The 16,778-nt window shown below is 38.2% G+C and overlaps 2 protein-coding genes across 11 annotated transcripts; one reads left to right on the top strand and one right to left on the bottom strand.

Annotated features, from left to right (window-relative positions):
* Window positions 1–5,548: 5,548 nt before the first annotated feature.
* On the top strand, window positions 5,549–11,360 carry LOC131324730 (serine/threonine-protein kinase PCRK1-like). 10 transcript variants are annotated; one of them, XM_058356817.1, is made up of 5 exons: window positions 5,549–5,706; window positions 6,583–6,967; window positions 8,366–8,626; window positions 8,751–8,873; window positions 10,143–11,360. In XM_058356817.1, exons 1-5 carry the CDS (start codon window positions 5,564–5,566, stop codon window positions 10,566–10,568), a joined length of 1,338 nt encoding a protein of 445 aa, XP_058212800.1. In that variant the 5' UTR covers window positions 5,549–5,563; the 3' UTR covers window positions 10,569–11,360. The 10 variants fall into 10 exon arrangements, with proteins under 10 accessions (XP_058212800.1, XP_058212806.1, XP_058212805.1 ...); XM_058356823.1 differs by having other exon boundaries at window positions 5,575–5,706; window positions 6,578–6,967; XM_058356822.1 differs by having other exon boundaries at window positions 5,624–5,750; window positions 6,578–6,967.
* A 1,536-nt stretch (window positions 11,361–12,896) lies between these two features.
* On the bottom strand, window positions 12,897–13,758 carry LOC131324729 (transcription factor PCF1-like). The gene has a single exon (XM_058356815.1). It carries the CDS (start codon window positions 13,688–13,690, stop codon window positions 13,007–13,009), a length of 684 nt encoding a protein of 227 aa, XP_058212798.1. The 5' UTR covers window positions 13,691–13,758; the 3' UTR covers window positions 12,897–13,006.
* Window positions 13,759–16,778: the final 3,020 nt, after the last annotated feature.

The following is a 16,778-nucleotide window of genomic DNA, read 5'->3' as shown; positions in this document are numbered from 1 at the left end:
TTTTGTCTCGATCAATTTTTTAAAAAAAGGGTAGAAGAGTAAGTTCATCAACTCCTACTCGTGAACTTCGGAAGAGCCAAATCTTTTTGGGACTGCAAAAGACGTTGAAAGGAAACAACAACTAAGGATGGCTTAAGGCAAAAGCCAAGCATCCAAAACTTAAAACAATCAAAGGCTAATAGTTTGTTATAGCCGTATATTACTCTGTTTGGGAGCTAAGTACAAGATATGAAGGTGTTAGCTGGCACTCCATCTCGCCTAACATTAGAGTTAGTCTCTAGTAATCAATCACTTACAAGATTTTGTACTAATTAACTTAACAACTCAGGAAGCGATATGTAAAAGGGATTGAAAAGTGGTAAACAATTATGCATGCCTATATCGTTAAAGCAGGAAATATGGGCAGAATAGCAAGTAAAGCAGTGAATGACGGAAGAAATACCAACAATAAGAAACTCTCTCAAGCAGTCAAAATCTTGTGCATGCCGTGGTATTTGTTGCATAGGCAAGGACCAAGCTTGAGCATGTCAAGTTGTCCTCTGCTACTTTTAACATAAAGATATGCATAGAAATTGATCAATATTACACCAACCATGAAGTTAAACATCAAAACAAAGCTATCAATTATCGTTTGACGGAGCTAGGACAATATATATTTGCATTTGGATGACATAAACTAATGACAGAACAATTGGTGACATGAAAATAGTAAACTGGACAGAACAAAACATGGCTTCTTGCGTACACAAGGTAGTAGCATGAGGACGGTAGGTTGGTGATCTAACAGGAAACTGGCATACACAAGGTAGTGGGTTGAATACGGTAGATTGGTGATCTAACAGGAAACAGGGCTCCATTCTTTGATTTCGAAATGCAGATTATCCAAGACTCAGAAACAGTACAAATCAAATCACTGTTATGACCTTGGAAGCTTCCCCTCAATCTTGGAACAAAGGCATGAGCCATGTCTTTTACTTTTTTCAAGTCAGGAGATGTATGTGAGTGCTATTATAACTCAAGGGAGATATGAGATATTTTAAGTATCAAGAGTGGACCTTAAAAACTTAAGCATCAACCACTTTATAAAATCCTAGGATATTATGTTACTCTCAATCCTTTACCCTTTGCCAATGCACTATACATGGGCAAATAGGGTCGTCCCATTTGCTCAGGCATCGGTGAGAGTCAAACAAACCCAATGGATTATTTGATCCAATCTCAGTTACTAGCTATGTTGTCTTGAGCAAGATGCTGACAAGAAGTCTATGAGATTTAGAAAATCCATCGATGTCATGTCCCAAATCTGGGAACATGAACGGTTGTGAACCATGAAGCAATCATGGAACACGAAACTTAAATAAAAATACTTTAACAACTCGAAACAAGTAAAAACTGAATACTATATAACATTAAAATATGCAATCTAAACCAATATTTTCTGTAACAAGATGGCACAATGTCTCATATTTTCCAAACTCCAAATTTAACAATGGAAGTGCTAATAACTAAAAGTGTGAAAGTTGATTGACACGAGAAAAGAAATAAAGATGTAAATGTCCTAAAGGTCCAAGCAGAAGGTCTCGACAATACCACAAAGTCCACTACACTGCTCCATAAACTAACTTCGAAAAAAAATGTGGAATAAATCCTCAGCTCAAAGCTCAGTGAGTAATCAAGTACGCTAAGGATAAAGAGCATAACGTGGCATACGTATAAACGAATGATAAGTGAAGGTTCCAAAGATGTGGTTTCAAATAATAAAGGTCGATGGCTCAACGAATCATATCAATAACTAAACAATCATGAAGTCAAAGGCTCAAAAATAGTGTCAAGGAGATGAATTGATTACTGATTGAAGATTTATCACAACAATAATCGAACAATGATAACAAGCATTTTATGCCCAACAATTTTGCACTATAATATCATAAAGATGAACAACAATAATGAGGTAGTCCAAACCAAAGTAGGAACCATAATTATCAAGTACCAATTACCAAATGCCAAATATTTTCTCAGGACTTTCCCCTAGCCGATTCGAAATAAGGTCACAAGGTATTTCACAAATCTTTTTCCTATCCATTGAGCACTAGAGTCACTGGGTATTTGAATTTCACAAGTCTTTTTTCTAGTGGCCAAAGTCACCATGATATTTCACGGGTCTTTTCCTTGGACTTTCACAAATATATACATGGTCCCAAACACAAAAGAACAATGGCGAATCGGAGTCAACTGCACCAAGAATATTCTCCGCGTAGTTGCATAGTTTCAATAATATTATGAAGACAACGAAATATTGACACCAATAAAAATAAGAGCAAACAATCAACCATAAGTTTTATCAATGAACCTTGTATGCCAAAGGATATGTTAATCGTCAATAAATATGAGAGCATTGAATAAGAATAATTTGTATTGGATCACAACAAATAAACGAACGGTCAAGAATAGATAGGGTCAAGAGGATTCCAAAAGAAGGGATCACATGTTTAACCACTCACCTCAATCAGAATGATAGATCGCAAAGTGTAATGCTCGAGTACTATCTAGTTTGAATAAAAAGAATGCAAGTACTAAAATCAGTGGTCTGCTTGGGCATTACAAGTGGTATCAGAGCAATTCGTGTACAAGACCATGTGGGCATTGGACTTGGTAGGTTTAATTTGGTTTGGATTGGTAATTTTGTGCTCAACCCCTCTTGAGGGTGTGCGGCAATAAAGGTGGGGAGATTGTAACACCTCGTCCCACATTGGAAGTTTACGTGAATGATCTTGGGTATATAACAAACCATGTGAGCTACTATACTAGTACATTGGATTTGAACATTTTGGGCCATATGGTATAGCTTGTAGATAAAATCAAAGTACTAGACCAGTGATCTGCTTGGGGCGTTACAGTTGAGGTATGCATGCGTGTAGTGATCAGACCTTGGATCACTTCTATATCTACTCAATCTGCTAAGTAACTAAGCTATGTCTAACATTGAATAACTCATCGAGCATTTGAGACTTCTAATCATCCAACAATACCTCAAAAAGGTCCATGGGGATCCTAACATATTCGTCAAACTTGTTAAATTTTTCAAGAATTTTTCTAATATAATGATTTTGAGGCAAAACAAGTTCATTAGATGTTTTGGTGATTTTCACATCTAGCATACCATGCTAGACCCTTATCTTTCATGTAAAATTTTGAATTCAACATATTCTTGATAGATTTGATAATTTTATCATTACTTGCGGTAATGGGATCATCGACTTAAGACACAAAACAACATATTGTCGTTGGCATAAACACATTTGTCGCACTTTGAATCCACTTGACAACATAGCATTATCAAACTTCTCATGACATTGTTTTGGTGCTTGCTTCAAACCATATAATGACTTTACAAGTCTACAAAATTTCCTACCTTGCCCCAGGGCAGAAAAACCATCAAGTTGTTCTTTATTTAGATTTCTTTATTCAAATCTCCATTTAGGAAAGTTGTTTTAACATCCATATGATGTATCTCATGATTTCACAAAAGTGTGATTGCTAGTACCATCTGAGTGGATATTATCCAAGTAATAGGTAAATACGTGCCGAAGTAATCTAGACATTCCTTTTGTATCATTTGATCAAAAGCCTAGCCTTGTACTTGTCTCTTTTCTTTTCTTTTTTATCCGAATACTTGTCAATTGATCCATCGACTTTTATCCTTATTTTCAATATCCTTTTGTACCCAAAGGCTTACAACATGGAGGAAGATCCACCAATTCTCACTTATGGTTTTGAAAAACAGAGTCAATTTCATTTTTAATAGCCTCTTTCCATAAATGACCATTTAAAGTGCTTGCAACTTATTTGAAGCTTTGAGGCTCATTTTTCAATAGATATTTTAAAAAGTATGGACCAAAAACATTGATGTTCTAACCCTTTTGCCAACTTCATCTTCTTGCTCTAGAGTGCTTTCACCGGTAGTCTCCAAAGTTTGCTTAAATAAAATTTGATTCTTTTATAGACCGACATAAAAAACATGTGTTCAAAGAACAACGTGTTTCTAGACTCGCATGATCATATTTATAATTTGATATCTCATACTCAAGACACAAGATATCGATATGAACTGCTATTGTGTGCATAAATAATGAACACAAAATCTAACAATTTTTGGACCTATCTTGACCCTCTTAGGTTTAGGTACAGTCACATTTGCAAGACAACCCCGCATTCTTAAGAACTTATAAGAAGGCTTTCAACCTTTTCGAAATTCATATGGGGTTTTATCCACTTTATTGCGTGGTATGTTATTTAGAATATAACTCGCGGTTAGAATCCCACCACCCAATTTTTTCGTTGCAAATCAGAACTTAACAACACAACACTAATTATTTCATAAAATACAATTCTTCTGTTCAACAATTCTGTTTTGTTGAGGAGAATATTGTGATTTGATGAACAATTCTATTTTAGGCACAAAATTCATCGAACAGTGATTCATACCCACTAACTACCTCGCATACTACCCAAAATTTTAATCTTTTTTGGCAAGTTAATTTTCAACTTCATTCTTATACATTATTAATTTTCCAACGCTGCATCATTACTTTTAAGCAACTAAACATGGTAATATTTTTTGCTATCAGACAAAAGTAACAAAAATACATATTTTCACCACAAGTTTGTACATACTTCAAATCGCACAACATTGCGGATTAGTCCTAGTGGCTCAGTACTTCTTCATTCACTAGGAACGCAATTTTAAAACACAACTCTAGGCACAACTGCATTCAAAATCGTTTGATATACATGTTGATCCACGTACATTAGACGGTTCCAAACACAATTATGTCCGAAAGTTGCATTCCTAGACTTACTAAAATCAAAATGAACGGTCCATTCTCTTAAGAGTCAAGACCAATTCAATTACTCACGTCACGTTGCATTCCACATTCATTTCTTCCCACAACTGAAGGAAAGTGTTCAAACTATCCTAATAAAACCGGATCCATTTGCTTCAAGGGAAAATTATTACCCAATGCTCCGACCAGCGGTGCTCCACGAGCTTTGTTCACCATAGTTGTGGAGTCAGTGTATGTGGGACTCATATTTGATGTGAGTGAATTTGTGTGATTATGTGTATAAATTTGTGTGATTATATATTAATTATTTGTGGAGCATCGGTGCGTGAGAGAATGGTCCTCCACCACACTCCCCATGTGGCTGTGCTCTAGAAGACAATGATGATACTGAATAATCACTCAGTCCATGTTTTTATAACAAATTGATGTCTTTTTTTTCCAAAGTAACGTCTTATATATATGTAAATTTTTTTCAAACATCGATTCATATTTTTATACTCCTTTGATTTCGAAGAATTATTAAATCCCAAAAATACAACAAAAGCTCTACAAAAAATAAAATTACCGGAAAAGGTCTTACGGAAAAAAAAAAAAGGAGAACGCAGCCTTAAAGCCTTGAATTGGAATCATTGGATCATCAAATCCAAGTCCATGTCCCAACTCGCTTTTTTCAAGAAGACTTTTGGCTGCCCCACCCGTTGGTTCGTGTCCATTTCCAAATGCCGCCTTTCACACGTTTTACGTTTAAAGCCCGCCTCTGCCTGCCTGGATTGGGTTTCCTTGTACCACCTGCTCAAGACTTGAGACTTGTCCTTCACGCGGCACTCGAATTCCTGCTTTCACATTTGAGAAGCTTGAAAAGGTGGGTCTTGTCAAAACTTTCTTTATTATCCATGACTTGGGCAGGTGATTTCTTCATGTGTGAAAACACAGTGCATACACATTATCCGTATCTGCTTACAAAACTTGGATTTGGGTATTCTTTTCGCTTTGGTAATTTTTGGAAACTTTAGCTTGTCAAAGGTCTGGTTCTTTTACATTTTATGTACCAAGATTCTTCTGGGTTTCGTTTTGATTTGACTTAGAGGTGGGTTTAATCATATTTTCAAGATTCATCAGTCTGCCATATGATTTTTTCGAATTAAAACAAGTGTGTGTGTGTACATTTTTGGCATATAAATTGAAAAGCTTGATTTGGGTATGCTTGTGATTATGGTAGCTTTGGGGGACCTTTACATTGTTAAACGCTGCTTGTGCATATCACGCTCCAATGTGCTTCTGGGTTTGATTTTGCTATATTTATGGACCCCTTCATTTTGGGGGCGCTTATTAAATTATTGGTCAATTCTTGTTGGTGTGCTTGAAAATGGTAGTCATAGTATTTCTTTTGATTGTTTGTTGTATGGACAAGTCAATAAACCACATTGGAATCTTAGCCCATGGAAATGGTGGTATTGTTTGTGTTGAATTGGTCTTCAATGACTGATTTTGTTTCTATATTGAAAGAGCATAGTACAAAGATCCCAAGTTCTACTATTATTAGATTTCTTCCTATTTCTTTTGTTAATTTTACTTTCTCATTAGTAGTGATTTTCGATTCTCGCAGCCACGATTTTTCCCTAGTACTAGTACGCCCACTCCCTTAGTTCCAACATATCAAGAATATCCTATAAATTTTTTTTTTATTGGAGTGGATTCATGATTTGAGGCTTTCATTTTTTTTGAATTTGTAGTAAAGGTTTTGGAATTTATTGGTGGCCATGAAGTGTTTCTACTTCTACTTTGGAAAGAAGAAGGATGAACTCAAGAGCAAAAAATCCATATCGATTCACTCAAATTCCACACTTACAAGTAGTAACACAAGGACATCTGGGTCTAGTATATCAAACACAAGCACAGAGTCAACGGGAAGAAGCCCATTTCCATGTTTTACTCAGAGGTCTACCAATCTCAGATTATTCTCACTTTCAGAGCTTAAGACGGCCACAAAGAATTTTAACCGTGAGGCCAAAATTGGAGAGGGTGGCTTTGGTTGCGTATATAAGTGTGTTGTCAAGAGTTCTGAAGATCCACAAAGGAAACTTGATGTTGCTGTAAAGCAATTGGGAAAAAGAGGATTGCAGGCAAGGTTATTTATGTTCTTTTATGTGTTGTTTCGTTATAACATGAGTTGAAAATTTCATCTTGTTTTTTCTATATTCAAAAAAGGTGGTAATTGATGTCATTTGGGTCGAAGTACGTGTGTTTCTTGCTGGGATGTACTCAGGAGTTGGTGTTTCAACTCCCAGATCTTAGGATTCTGCATTCCATACCTGCAGCATGACTTCAGAGATTTAGAATAACATCAGTAAACTTGGAGTAGGTACATAATTGCAGATTCTGTGTGGCATTCACAAATTTAATTGTCATGTTATTCATCTCTTTAGATATGAGTATGTCTATTTGCTTTTGGGAACTGTGCAGTTATGGAGTCTAATAGAGTGCCATACAAGAATTAGAACGTGTCAAAATCACACAATGTTAGTGGAGCCGTGTAGTTTGCAGGAAAGCGAAGTGGTACATACTCACAGGTCCTATATATAATTCCATTTGATAAGTAACCCCTTCGGGCGATAATGAGGGAATTATTAATGCCACATTCTGTGAGGGTTTTCTATAATTTTTGCAGTTTCATGTCTTGCGGTTATTTAATCCGACTAGCAAAATGTTCCGACCAAAAGCGTTATACATGGTCCACTTGGACTTATAGGCCTATCCGATGCTTTAATCCACAAACACACAGACCACAAAGGATAAGCATGGCATCTTAACTGCTCAGTATTGGTCAGAATTCAGTGATTGACCAAACAAGGGTGTGTTAAGAGGAAAGGAAAGGAGAGGAATGAAAAATCAGAACGAATTTTAGTGTGATGCTATCTGTTACTGCTACCTTCAGTTTTGCGGTAGTAGATATGAGTTGATTAAAAGACTGCTTCTAGAAAAATTGCTCATCTTTTGACAGACTCGTCTTACGTAGACATCCAAAATTTATTCCGGCAAAGGTCAAGTTGAACAAGAAGTAAAAGGACAAGGACAAAATGAAGATGGTTTCCTTGCAAAGGCACCATGAAAGGGTCAAACCTTCATGTTGCTGCTGACATGTCACATTGAAAGTACTCATATTGTCCGCACCAACAATTAGCATGATGTATACCTCTCATGCAATCCTGCGTGAATTTGTTGTTCACCTGTCTTTGCCTGATACTATCTCAGTAGTCATGGACGAATGGAAATTCAATCTTTTGGGAGGCGAATGCATGTATCCTACTATTGGGGTGGCAAATCTGTATCACTTGAAGATGTTCATAAAATTATGCTTTTCAAAACTTTGGGGTCCGTCACCACCCCCACCTTGGGTCCATTTTTGTGTAGTCTCCTGCTAACAATCCTAATATATTTACCTTGTGAGGCAGTTTAGAAGATGGGGAGATACGAAAGGTTTTATATGCTGTTAATGTTCTCTTCCCACCTTTTTTTGGCAGGGGCACAAGGAATGGGTGACAGAAGTGAATGTTCTTGGAGTAGTTGAGCATTCAAACCTTGTCAAACTAGTGGGCTACTGCGCTGAAGATGATGAGAGAGGAATCCAGCGACTTCTGGTTTACGAATATATGCCTAACGGAAGTGTTGAGGACCATTTATCAAGTAGGGCGGAGTCACCTCTTCCCTGGGCCATGAGGCTGAAAATAGCCCAAGATGCTGCCCGTGGCTTAACATACCTACATGAAGGAATGGATTTTCAGGTACTTTTGGCTGCTAGAGTTATGTTGAAGGATCATCATTCACAGTTGCTAGGTGTTTTTTGGTTCATGACACATGAATGTTCTATCATACATCAAACAAATATTTTGGGTACTTGTGTTTTAGATCATCTTCAGAGATTTCAAATCTTCAAACATTCTCCTGGATGGGCAATGGAATGCAAAGCTTTCAGACTTTGGATTGGCTAGGTTGGGCCCTTCCGAAGGACTAACCCATGTCTCAACAGCGGTATGCTTCAACAAAATATTATGTTATTACACATATTATTTACTCTTAAGTGCTACCTAATTTAAAATTTGTTTAGTAAGATCTTCAAAGAAAATGTAACCTAGGCACCAAATCTTCTTTTACTTTGCCAAAAAAGCTGAATAAGAGTCGTGGACCCAGTTTGAGTCATCTTGTTGCATAGACATTCTTTTTGGTGTATCTTTCATGTATTTCTTACGAAAAGCTGGATTTTATGGTTGGCCATAATTTGAGTAAAAGGTTATATGGAAGAGTCACTTTCTGTAAATGATGCCAGGATTAGAAGTGGGTACGCAATCTACATCTTCTAGACAATCATTAGTGGGGTCTAAACTGGGCATTGTTTTAGACTGCAAACATTGAATTTATATTTGAGCTATTATTTTCACTTTCCGATTTTGCTTTCATGAACAGCTTAGCATTGTATCTACTTTGCCTTTTTGTGATTATTTGCATATAATCAAGTGATTTATACCTTTTACATACAAGCTGCTTTTCAATGCTTATAACTGTAAGCATGCATTCTACACTTTCTGTTTTTTATGATGAGGATGTGCGGCCCACATATACCACGTAGTTACCTAGCCTTGGGATAGCAGCCTCAAGGGAGAGTGAGGAATGGAAATAATCATTGGTCCACCTCTTGAGATTCAAACATAAGACCTGTTGAAGAGAGTCTCAAACCATGGTCACTCGGTGCAGTCCACAGTACACTTCAATGAGCGTTTGTCGTAATTAAGCAATGAAAGTGATCGTCAAGCTAGGATACTTAATAATAATCTGGTGTAAAACCTCCTACAAGTTTCAGTAGCTGAGCCGGTAGGTATTGTTATGTAAAACGAAGCTAGTATCACTCTATACTTGGGCATTTGCAGTAAGCTGGATTTGATTTCAATCTATAACTGCACATTGGTTTGCTATTGATTTTGGTGATGCCTTAAGACGAGTCTTCTTTCTTTCCTGTTTAAATCACGAGCCCTTGGGTTTTCCTGAACTCAATTCTCTCAATATGTTTACTATTGCTTGAATTGAAGGCCTTCATTTTGAGATTTAAATGATGTTGATTTCCAAAAAGTATGTTCCATTGTGAGTGAGATCAAGACTCAATGGCAGAATTCGTTTGATAAAGACACAACAGGTTCGAATAGCAAATATGAGAAATGAGAGTGTCATGTCCTTCACATAGTTGTGCTGGCAAAAATGCTTCGCGAATTAACTCACTTCTTTGTGATTTATTGATCATTTCATCAGGTTGTGGGAACCATGGGATATGCAGCTCCCGAATACATTCGAACTGGACACCTCACATCAAAAAGTGATGTATGGGGTTACGGCGTCTTCATTTATGAACTCATCACTGGTAGACGCCCTCTGGACAAGAACCGCCCCAAGAATGAGCAGAAGCTTCTAGACTGGATAAAGCCATTCACATCAGACACAAAGAAATTTCACCAGATATTGGACCCTAGGATCGAATGGAACAGTTCCCACAAGTCTGCCCAAAAGCTAGCTGCAGTTGCTGACCGGTGCTTGACCAGGCATCCAAAGCAACGCCCAAAGATGAGCGAGGTGTTGGAGATGGTGAACCGGATTGTTGATACATCACAAGAAATGAGCAGTTCTCAATTACCAAAAACAAAAGGCTTGAAGCCAACGGTATCAACCTCATGGAAATGATAGTGGATAGGTAAGAGTGAGCAAGAGAGTGGTTGTGGATATGAAAATGGTGTATAGTCAAATCTTGAAAGGGCACGACGAGTGCACTGCAATTTCAGCAGAATCTGTCACCTGGGTTTGGTTGGTATTTGGAGAAGCTTATGGAGGTGTGAAGGTAACAGTTCCTGTGGATTTGTGTATGGTTCAGAATGCTAAAATGTGTGTAAGGCCAAGCTTGAACTGGGTTAGAAATTTAGGAGGGCGCAAAACAGGGGTTTTGGTTTTCTACAAATTGGGAAGTTGAGAATTTTGGTCTTTAGCTATTAGAACTAGTACATTTTCATTTTGAAGTCTTCATTTGGATCATGGATTTGGGGATGGATTTACGGAGAGCCCATTGAACCCTGTAGCACTCAACAAAGGAGAATTTACCATATCATATTCACTTCACTTTTGTTAGCTGTTCTCTATGTCAATCCTTCACAAGTCAATGATCCATACAGAGCCTAAAGCTTGCCAGGAGTTTCTGAGTACTCCTTCCACGTTTGAGCTGTAAATTGCGGATGGAAATCGTTTGGGTTGCGGAGAAGCTTCCTGAGATGCCAACCAGGTGGTTGAAATGAAACTGCTGAAATTGGAGTATTTATTATGATGTGAATTGGAATAAATATTCTGTTCTCTTTCCATTCGAGGCATGTAGAATATGGTTAGTACTTCTTTAGTTCAAAAGCAATATGTATTGTTCCCTGCCGATAAAAATGAAAGAAAGAAGGTATCGTTCCCTTCTTCAAAATATTCATTTTAACTTGAAAATATATTGGTGTTTAATTTGTATGTTTAAAATGTATTCAGTTTAACTTGAAAGAGCATGTGTTAAATGGTGTTTACATAAGCACCCGGCTCCATCGTCTTTTTGTTTTGTTTTTATTTGTTGTTTCTGTATTTTCGGACTGGTAGTGTCCGCTTTTATTGTACTGTTTTCTTGTATATAATATTTGCATTTTTTGGTTTGGTCGGGAAAAAAATGACCGGGCTTCTCAAAGATGCTTATGATGTTTAACGATGACATTCATCTCGACAATTAATGGTTTAGATTTGCGAAAGCATCTATTGTAGGATACTATATCATCAAAATTGGCGCATTAAAAACACTTTGGACGGGCTAGGATCATGTGAGCGGAGCTCGTAATCCAAACCGTTTCATTTACGTAATTTCTGAACTAGTGAACTGAAGGGGTACCGAATCTGTTTGGTCTTATATTTGAATGAAAATAATGAAGTTAATGAACTCAAGATGTGCTGCTGGCTAATTAAAGAAATGCAATTGGATGTAAATAAGGGAGCTCATGGGTAAAATATACCTAACTTTATCCATCAAATATGTGGTACCCACAAACAACAAAGTCAAAATTTAGTTTTAAGCAATTTCACATTTTTTTGGCCCAGATATTATTAGAACAACATAACACAATCGACTGATCGAGGGGTCACCTTGTATTTCATTTTCTAATACTCCGTAGTTCATATTTTCCTTGTACTGCCTCAGTAAATACCACAAAAATACCCTTTTGACCCACACAAAAAAAAAAAAAAGAGAGAGTCCCGATTGGAGTACTTGTAGCAAATTATATGAAGTGCATTAAATTGGCGGTCTTAATCGGCTCCCATGCCAGAAAAAATAATTTGCAGTTTAATTTGGTCATGCACTGATAAAATTACATCAAATTTAACTCATAATACTCAAGATATAAACAAATCTTTTTTCAGTATACGAAATTTTGGTCTGTTTTATCTGCACAAAGTGATTTACTCCAATTTTTCAAGAATTAATTCTTCAACTTGTCAAAATCTTCTCTTTGACTTCTATAGTACAATTTTAATGAAAATGGTTGGTATGAAACAAAAATGATTTTTGCAATCTAATTTCTCATAAATGCACTTCAAATTTGTGTTTTAGTACTTACATTGTGTGAATATTTAAGAATTACGGTAGTAAATGAAAATTTTTTAGTGTATTTATTAAAAAAAAAAAAAGTGGAGTTTAAAAATCATTACCTGGCATAAAAAGCTAAATACTCTCTCCATCTCATTTTAAATGTCTTTTTTATTTGCTCCTATTTTGTTTGTTTGAAACGTCTGTCTCATCCGGCATGAAAAACTAAATACTTTCTTCGTCCCATTTTATTTACGGAGTGCATTTTTTTAATCTGCCTCCTATTTTGTTTGCTTAATTTCCTTTCAATTTTGAAATATCACCAAATATTTACACTCTTCGAAAAGTCAAGGAAAATGCGGTGCATTTCCATAAACTACTCCTCATGAATGACTAAAATTCGATTTGAAAATTAAAAAAAAAGGCGATAATATTGGCAATGTAATCAAATTTCACAAGGAGATTGTGCAATCATTACATGTCTCCATGGAAAACAAAATACTGTACTACTAGTACGATTAATTAATTACATCTCCTTCCCGAGGACGTCTTCTTCGCATCTCCCATCACCCACCGTCTGCATCAACAACGCCGTGAAAGGCATGTGCCGTCCGTACCCACTTCCGGCCAAGTGCGGCGGCGCTTGGCACAAGTCCAGCCTCCAGCTGGGCGGCCCCACAGTCCCCATCCCACTCGCTATCTGTCCCCCTTTATTATCATTACTATTAACTAAACGCACCGGCTGCACTCTACAAGTATTCGCCACGACTGCCGCCGCCGCCACCGAGGCCGAGGCCGGGGCTGCCGAGAAGAGAGAGAGCGCGCGGGCCGCCGGGATGGCAGCGGCGCCATCGGTGGTGGAAACGGGCATGTTAACGGCGGCAGCGGAGGGGAATGTGGGTTCGGCGTGGCGGAGGAGCCAGGCGATGGTCTCGCCGTCGGAGCGGTGGCCGAGCTCGCGGGTGAGCTGGAAGATGCGGGCGGCGCAGAGCGGCGGCAGCCGGATTCGGCGACCACGGCCGTTGACCTTGGTGTGACGGTCTTTAGATGAAGAAGAAGAGACGCCGATTTTCCGACTAGGAACTAACTTAGTGGTAATGTCCAACGGAGGGGGAGCGAAGGGGGGAGTTGAGAAATGGGTTTGTTGACGGGATGGTGGGTGTGGTGAGGGAAACTTGTGTAGGTCCTGCTGGACCATCTCTGAACACATCTTTCCTACTCCATAGAGAGAGAGAGAGAGAGTGGTGATGGGGTGGGGGACAATGAAAGAGTCAGATTTTAGGGTTTCTTCTATATGGCGGAAAGAGGGGCGTGCGTTGGGGATTCTATTGACCCCACTGAGGGAACACCTCCTTTTATACTCCGTAGATAGAGAGTTGGGCTGGGGCATCAGAACTTGTGGGCTCCGGACCCACTGAGGTAGGACTCAAAACACTCGAAAGGAAGAAAAGCTATCCAGGACGGTCGCTTTTCGCAAAAACAAAAAGAAGTGAATTTAAATTATTTTTTTCCTCTTTATTTATTATTTTATTTTTTAATTTTGTGTCAAATTTTTATGAATTATTAATTCATCTAAACTAGAGAAATAAAATAAATAAAGACAATATAAGTTACATCAACTCAAAGTAGGAATTCCTTTCCTTTTAGCACTTTCAGATAATAACGGAAAATAGCTTCTCATGAACTTGACTACGGCCGCTACCTGTTTACACCATAATTTAGTATTTAGTCTAATATGATCGATTGGGTCAAAATGTTACACGTGTCAACACGTTTTAGACTAATTAATAAAATGTAGTATGAAGCCTGTTAAGGAAAAATCAAGTGGACTGATCGACGGTTGATATTCAACTGAACACGTTTCAGAATATGCATCACATACAGATCGTGGGCATGACAGTTAATGCAAGCAGGCAGTTGAAGTAATTACAACGTTGGGAACATGTGAGATCATGGAGAAGTAACCGCCTCGTGCAGATAGTGGAGCAAGAATAGGGAGCATGGAGCCACTTTATTCAAATCGAATGAGGGAATTCCATATGATTTGAATTTCAAGTCGATGACAACCTATAAATACAAGAATAGAAGATATTTAGAACCCCCCAATCAATCGCCCGAAAGCTTCTACTTTTATCTGTACTTTACATTTCTTGCTCTAGGAGTAGCTTGTAACGTAACTGTCTGTTCGATTGTGTTCTCATAGTCGATTGACTTCTACCTCGAGGAATAATAAAGTCCATTTTGTTGTTCTTCTTCCATCTCCATTCACTTCATTAAGTTTGCTTCCAAAGAAGTCCTGAAATACGGCAAGGAACCAAACTCCACCACAACAAACACCCACATTTCCAGCACGCTCAACAACTCTTAGTCGATTCGTTGACTGTAAGTAAAATAGACAAACAATTTTGGCGCTAGAAAGGAGGGCACTTACTAATTTGGAAGTAATGGCACCAGCAACAAGAAAGCAAGGCGACCGACCAACAGAGCCTCAGAATGAAGGCTTGGAAACCCAAAACGATGTGATGCATCCTGAACAAAGGATGCCAAAGAATAGCCAAGGAAATGGCTTGAGTGCGCCAACGGATATACAGAGCCGGTCCATGCAGTTGGCACAGGTTTTGTCTAACCCAGAAGACGAAGCGGCACAGGAATTGATTACCCTAATGAGAAGGGTGGTTACACCCCCATCTATCATAGATGTTGATGCAAATGGTGTAGTTCATGAACAGTTGCAATCCGGTGATTTGCCTAGACAGGCCCCTCAACAGGTATATTCAAACCCAGTATTTGACTCAAATATGAACATGCATAGTCGACCATTTGTAGGTCCAATTGCTTTACGATCCGCAAGGCCAACCAGTTTTTATCAGAATGTTCCATCTATATATGAAGTTGGAAACAGAAGTGGGAATGGTCTAAATAATGGTCTAAATCCTAGTCAGAATCCTCAAAATGGTTTCACATGGGTCCATGTTATGAACAATGGTCAGCACATATACAGTTCTGCACAAACTGTGCCAAATCATGGCAATTACACTTACCACACTATGCCAGCTGTGTCAAATAATGGAAATAGTGGTCAGTACGTTCACAATTTGCCAAATAATGGCAATGGAAACGGTCAGAACGTCCCTTTCGTACAACCTCACGTACCAAATGTTCTTAGAGCCCCAGATCCCATGAATATTAACAGGGCACAAATATTAGAAGTCATTCAAGATGTATACGGACCAGGGCTGCGCAAGGTAGAGAAACCTATGTTTAGGAAGCCTTACCCACATTGGGTTGACAGTGTGCCTTTACCAAGGGGATATAAAATACCTGAGTTATCATTCTTTAGTGGTATGGAAAACCAATCAACAATCGAACATGTGGGCCGGTTTTGCCTGCAGTTAGGCGAACTGGGCTTGGATGATGTTTTTAAATTGAAATTGTTCCCGCATTCATTAACCAAAACAGCATTCACGTGGTTCATAAGTTTACCTGCAAATTCCATTCATACGTGGCAAGATATGGAAGAACAATTTCATGCTCAATACTTTAGGCACGAACCAGAGGTTTCGATTGCTGATCTGGCTAAGTTAAAACAAAGGCCAAATGAAACGGCAGAACAGTTCTTAACTAGGTTTAAGAGATTAAGAAACCAGTGCCACTGTAATGTGCCAGAGACCGAGATAGTTCGAATAGCTCAGGATGGTCTCGAGTTTGACTTTAAAAAGCAGTTTAATGGATCTAATTTCAAAGATCTATTTGAGCTTTCTATGAGAGCATCTCAATTTGAAGCTATTCTGCAGGAAGAAGAGCAATTAAAGAATACATCTCTAGGAACATATTACCAAGATGTAGAAGGAGATATTGAAATCGATGTAGCACAAGTTGTGGGAAAGACCCCCATAGTTTGTGACGCTCTGGTTAAAGCAGAAAAACCAATGAATATGCCTTCATCCCAACCCAATAGGCGTGGGGGGCAAGCAAATTATAGACAGTATTCGTTTGACTTAGCACAAGCTGACCAAATATTTGATGAACTGTTGAAACAAAAGTTTATCACCCTCAGTCCTGGGCATATTATTCCTTCTGATAAAGATAGAAAAGGAAAAGAATACTGCAAATGGCACAATTCATTTAGGCATAATACTAACAATTGTGTTACATTTCGGAATTGTGTACAGGATTTGATCCAGAAGGGGTTGCTGCAATATGCTAAAGGTGACAAGGACCCGATGGGTATTGAATCCAATCCGTTTCCAAAGATTGAAGTGAACATGGTGACGGCCAGCCTAGCTAAAAGGCTGGGT

The sequence above is a fragment of the Rhododendron vialii genome, chromosome 4a (assembly GCF_030253575.1).
Source record: "Rhododendron vialii isolate Sample 1 chromosome 4a, ASM3025357v1".
NCBI lineage: Eukaryota > Viridiplantae > Streptophyta > Magnoliopsida > Ericales > Ericaceae > Rhododendron > Rhododendron vialii.
The sequence above is the reverse complement of the archived record's forward strand: the minus strand, read 5'-3'. Positions and strand labels throughout refer to the sequence as shown.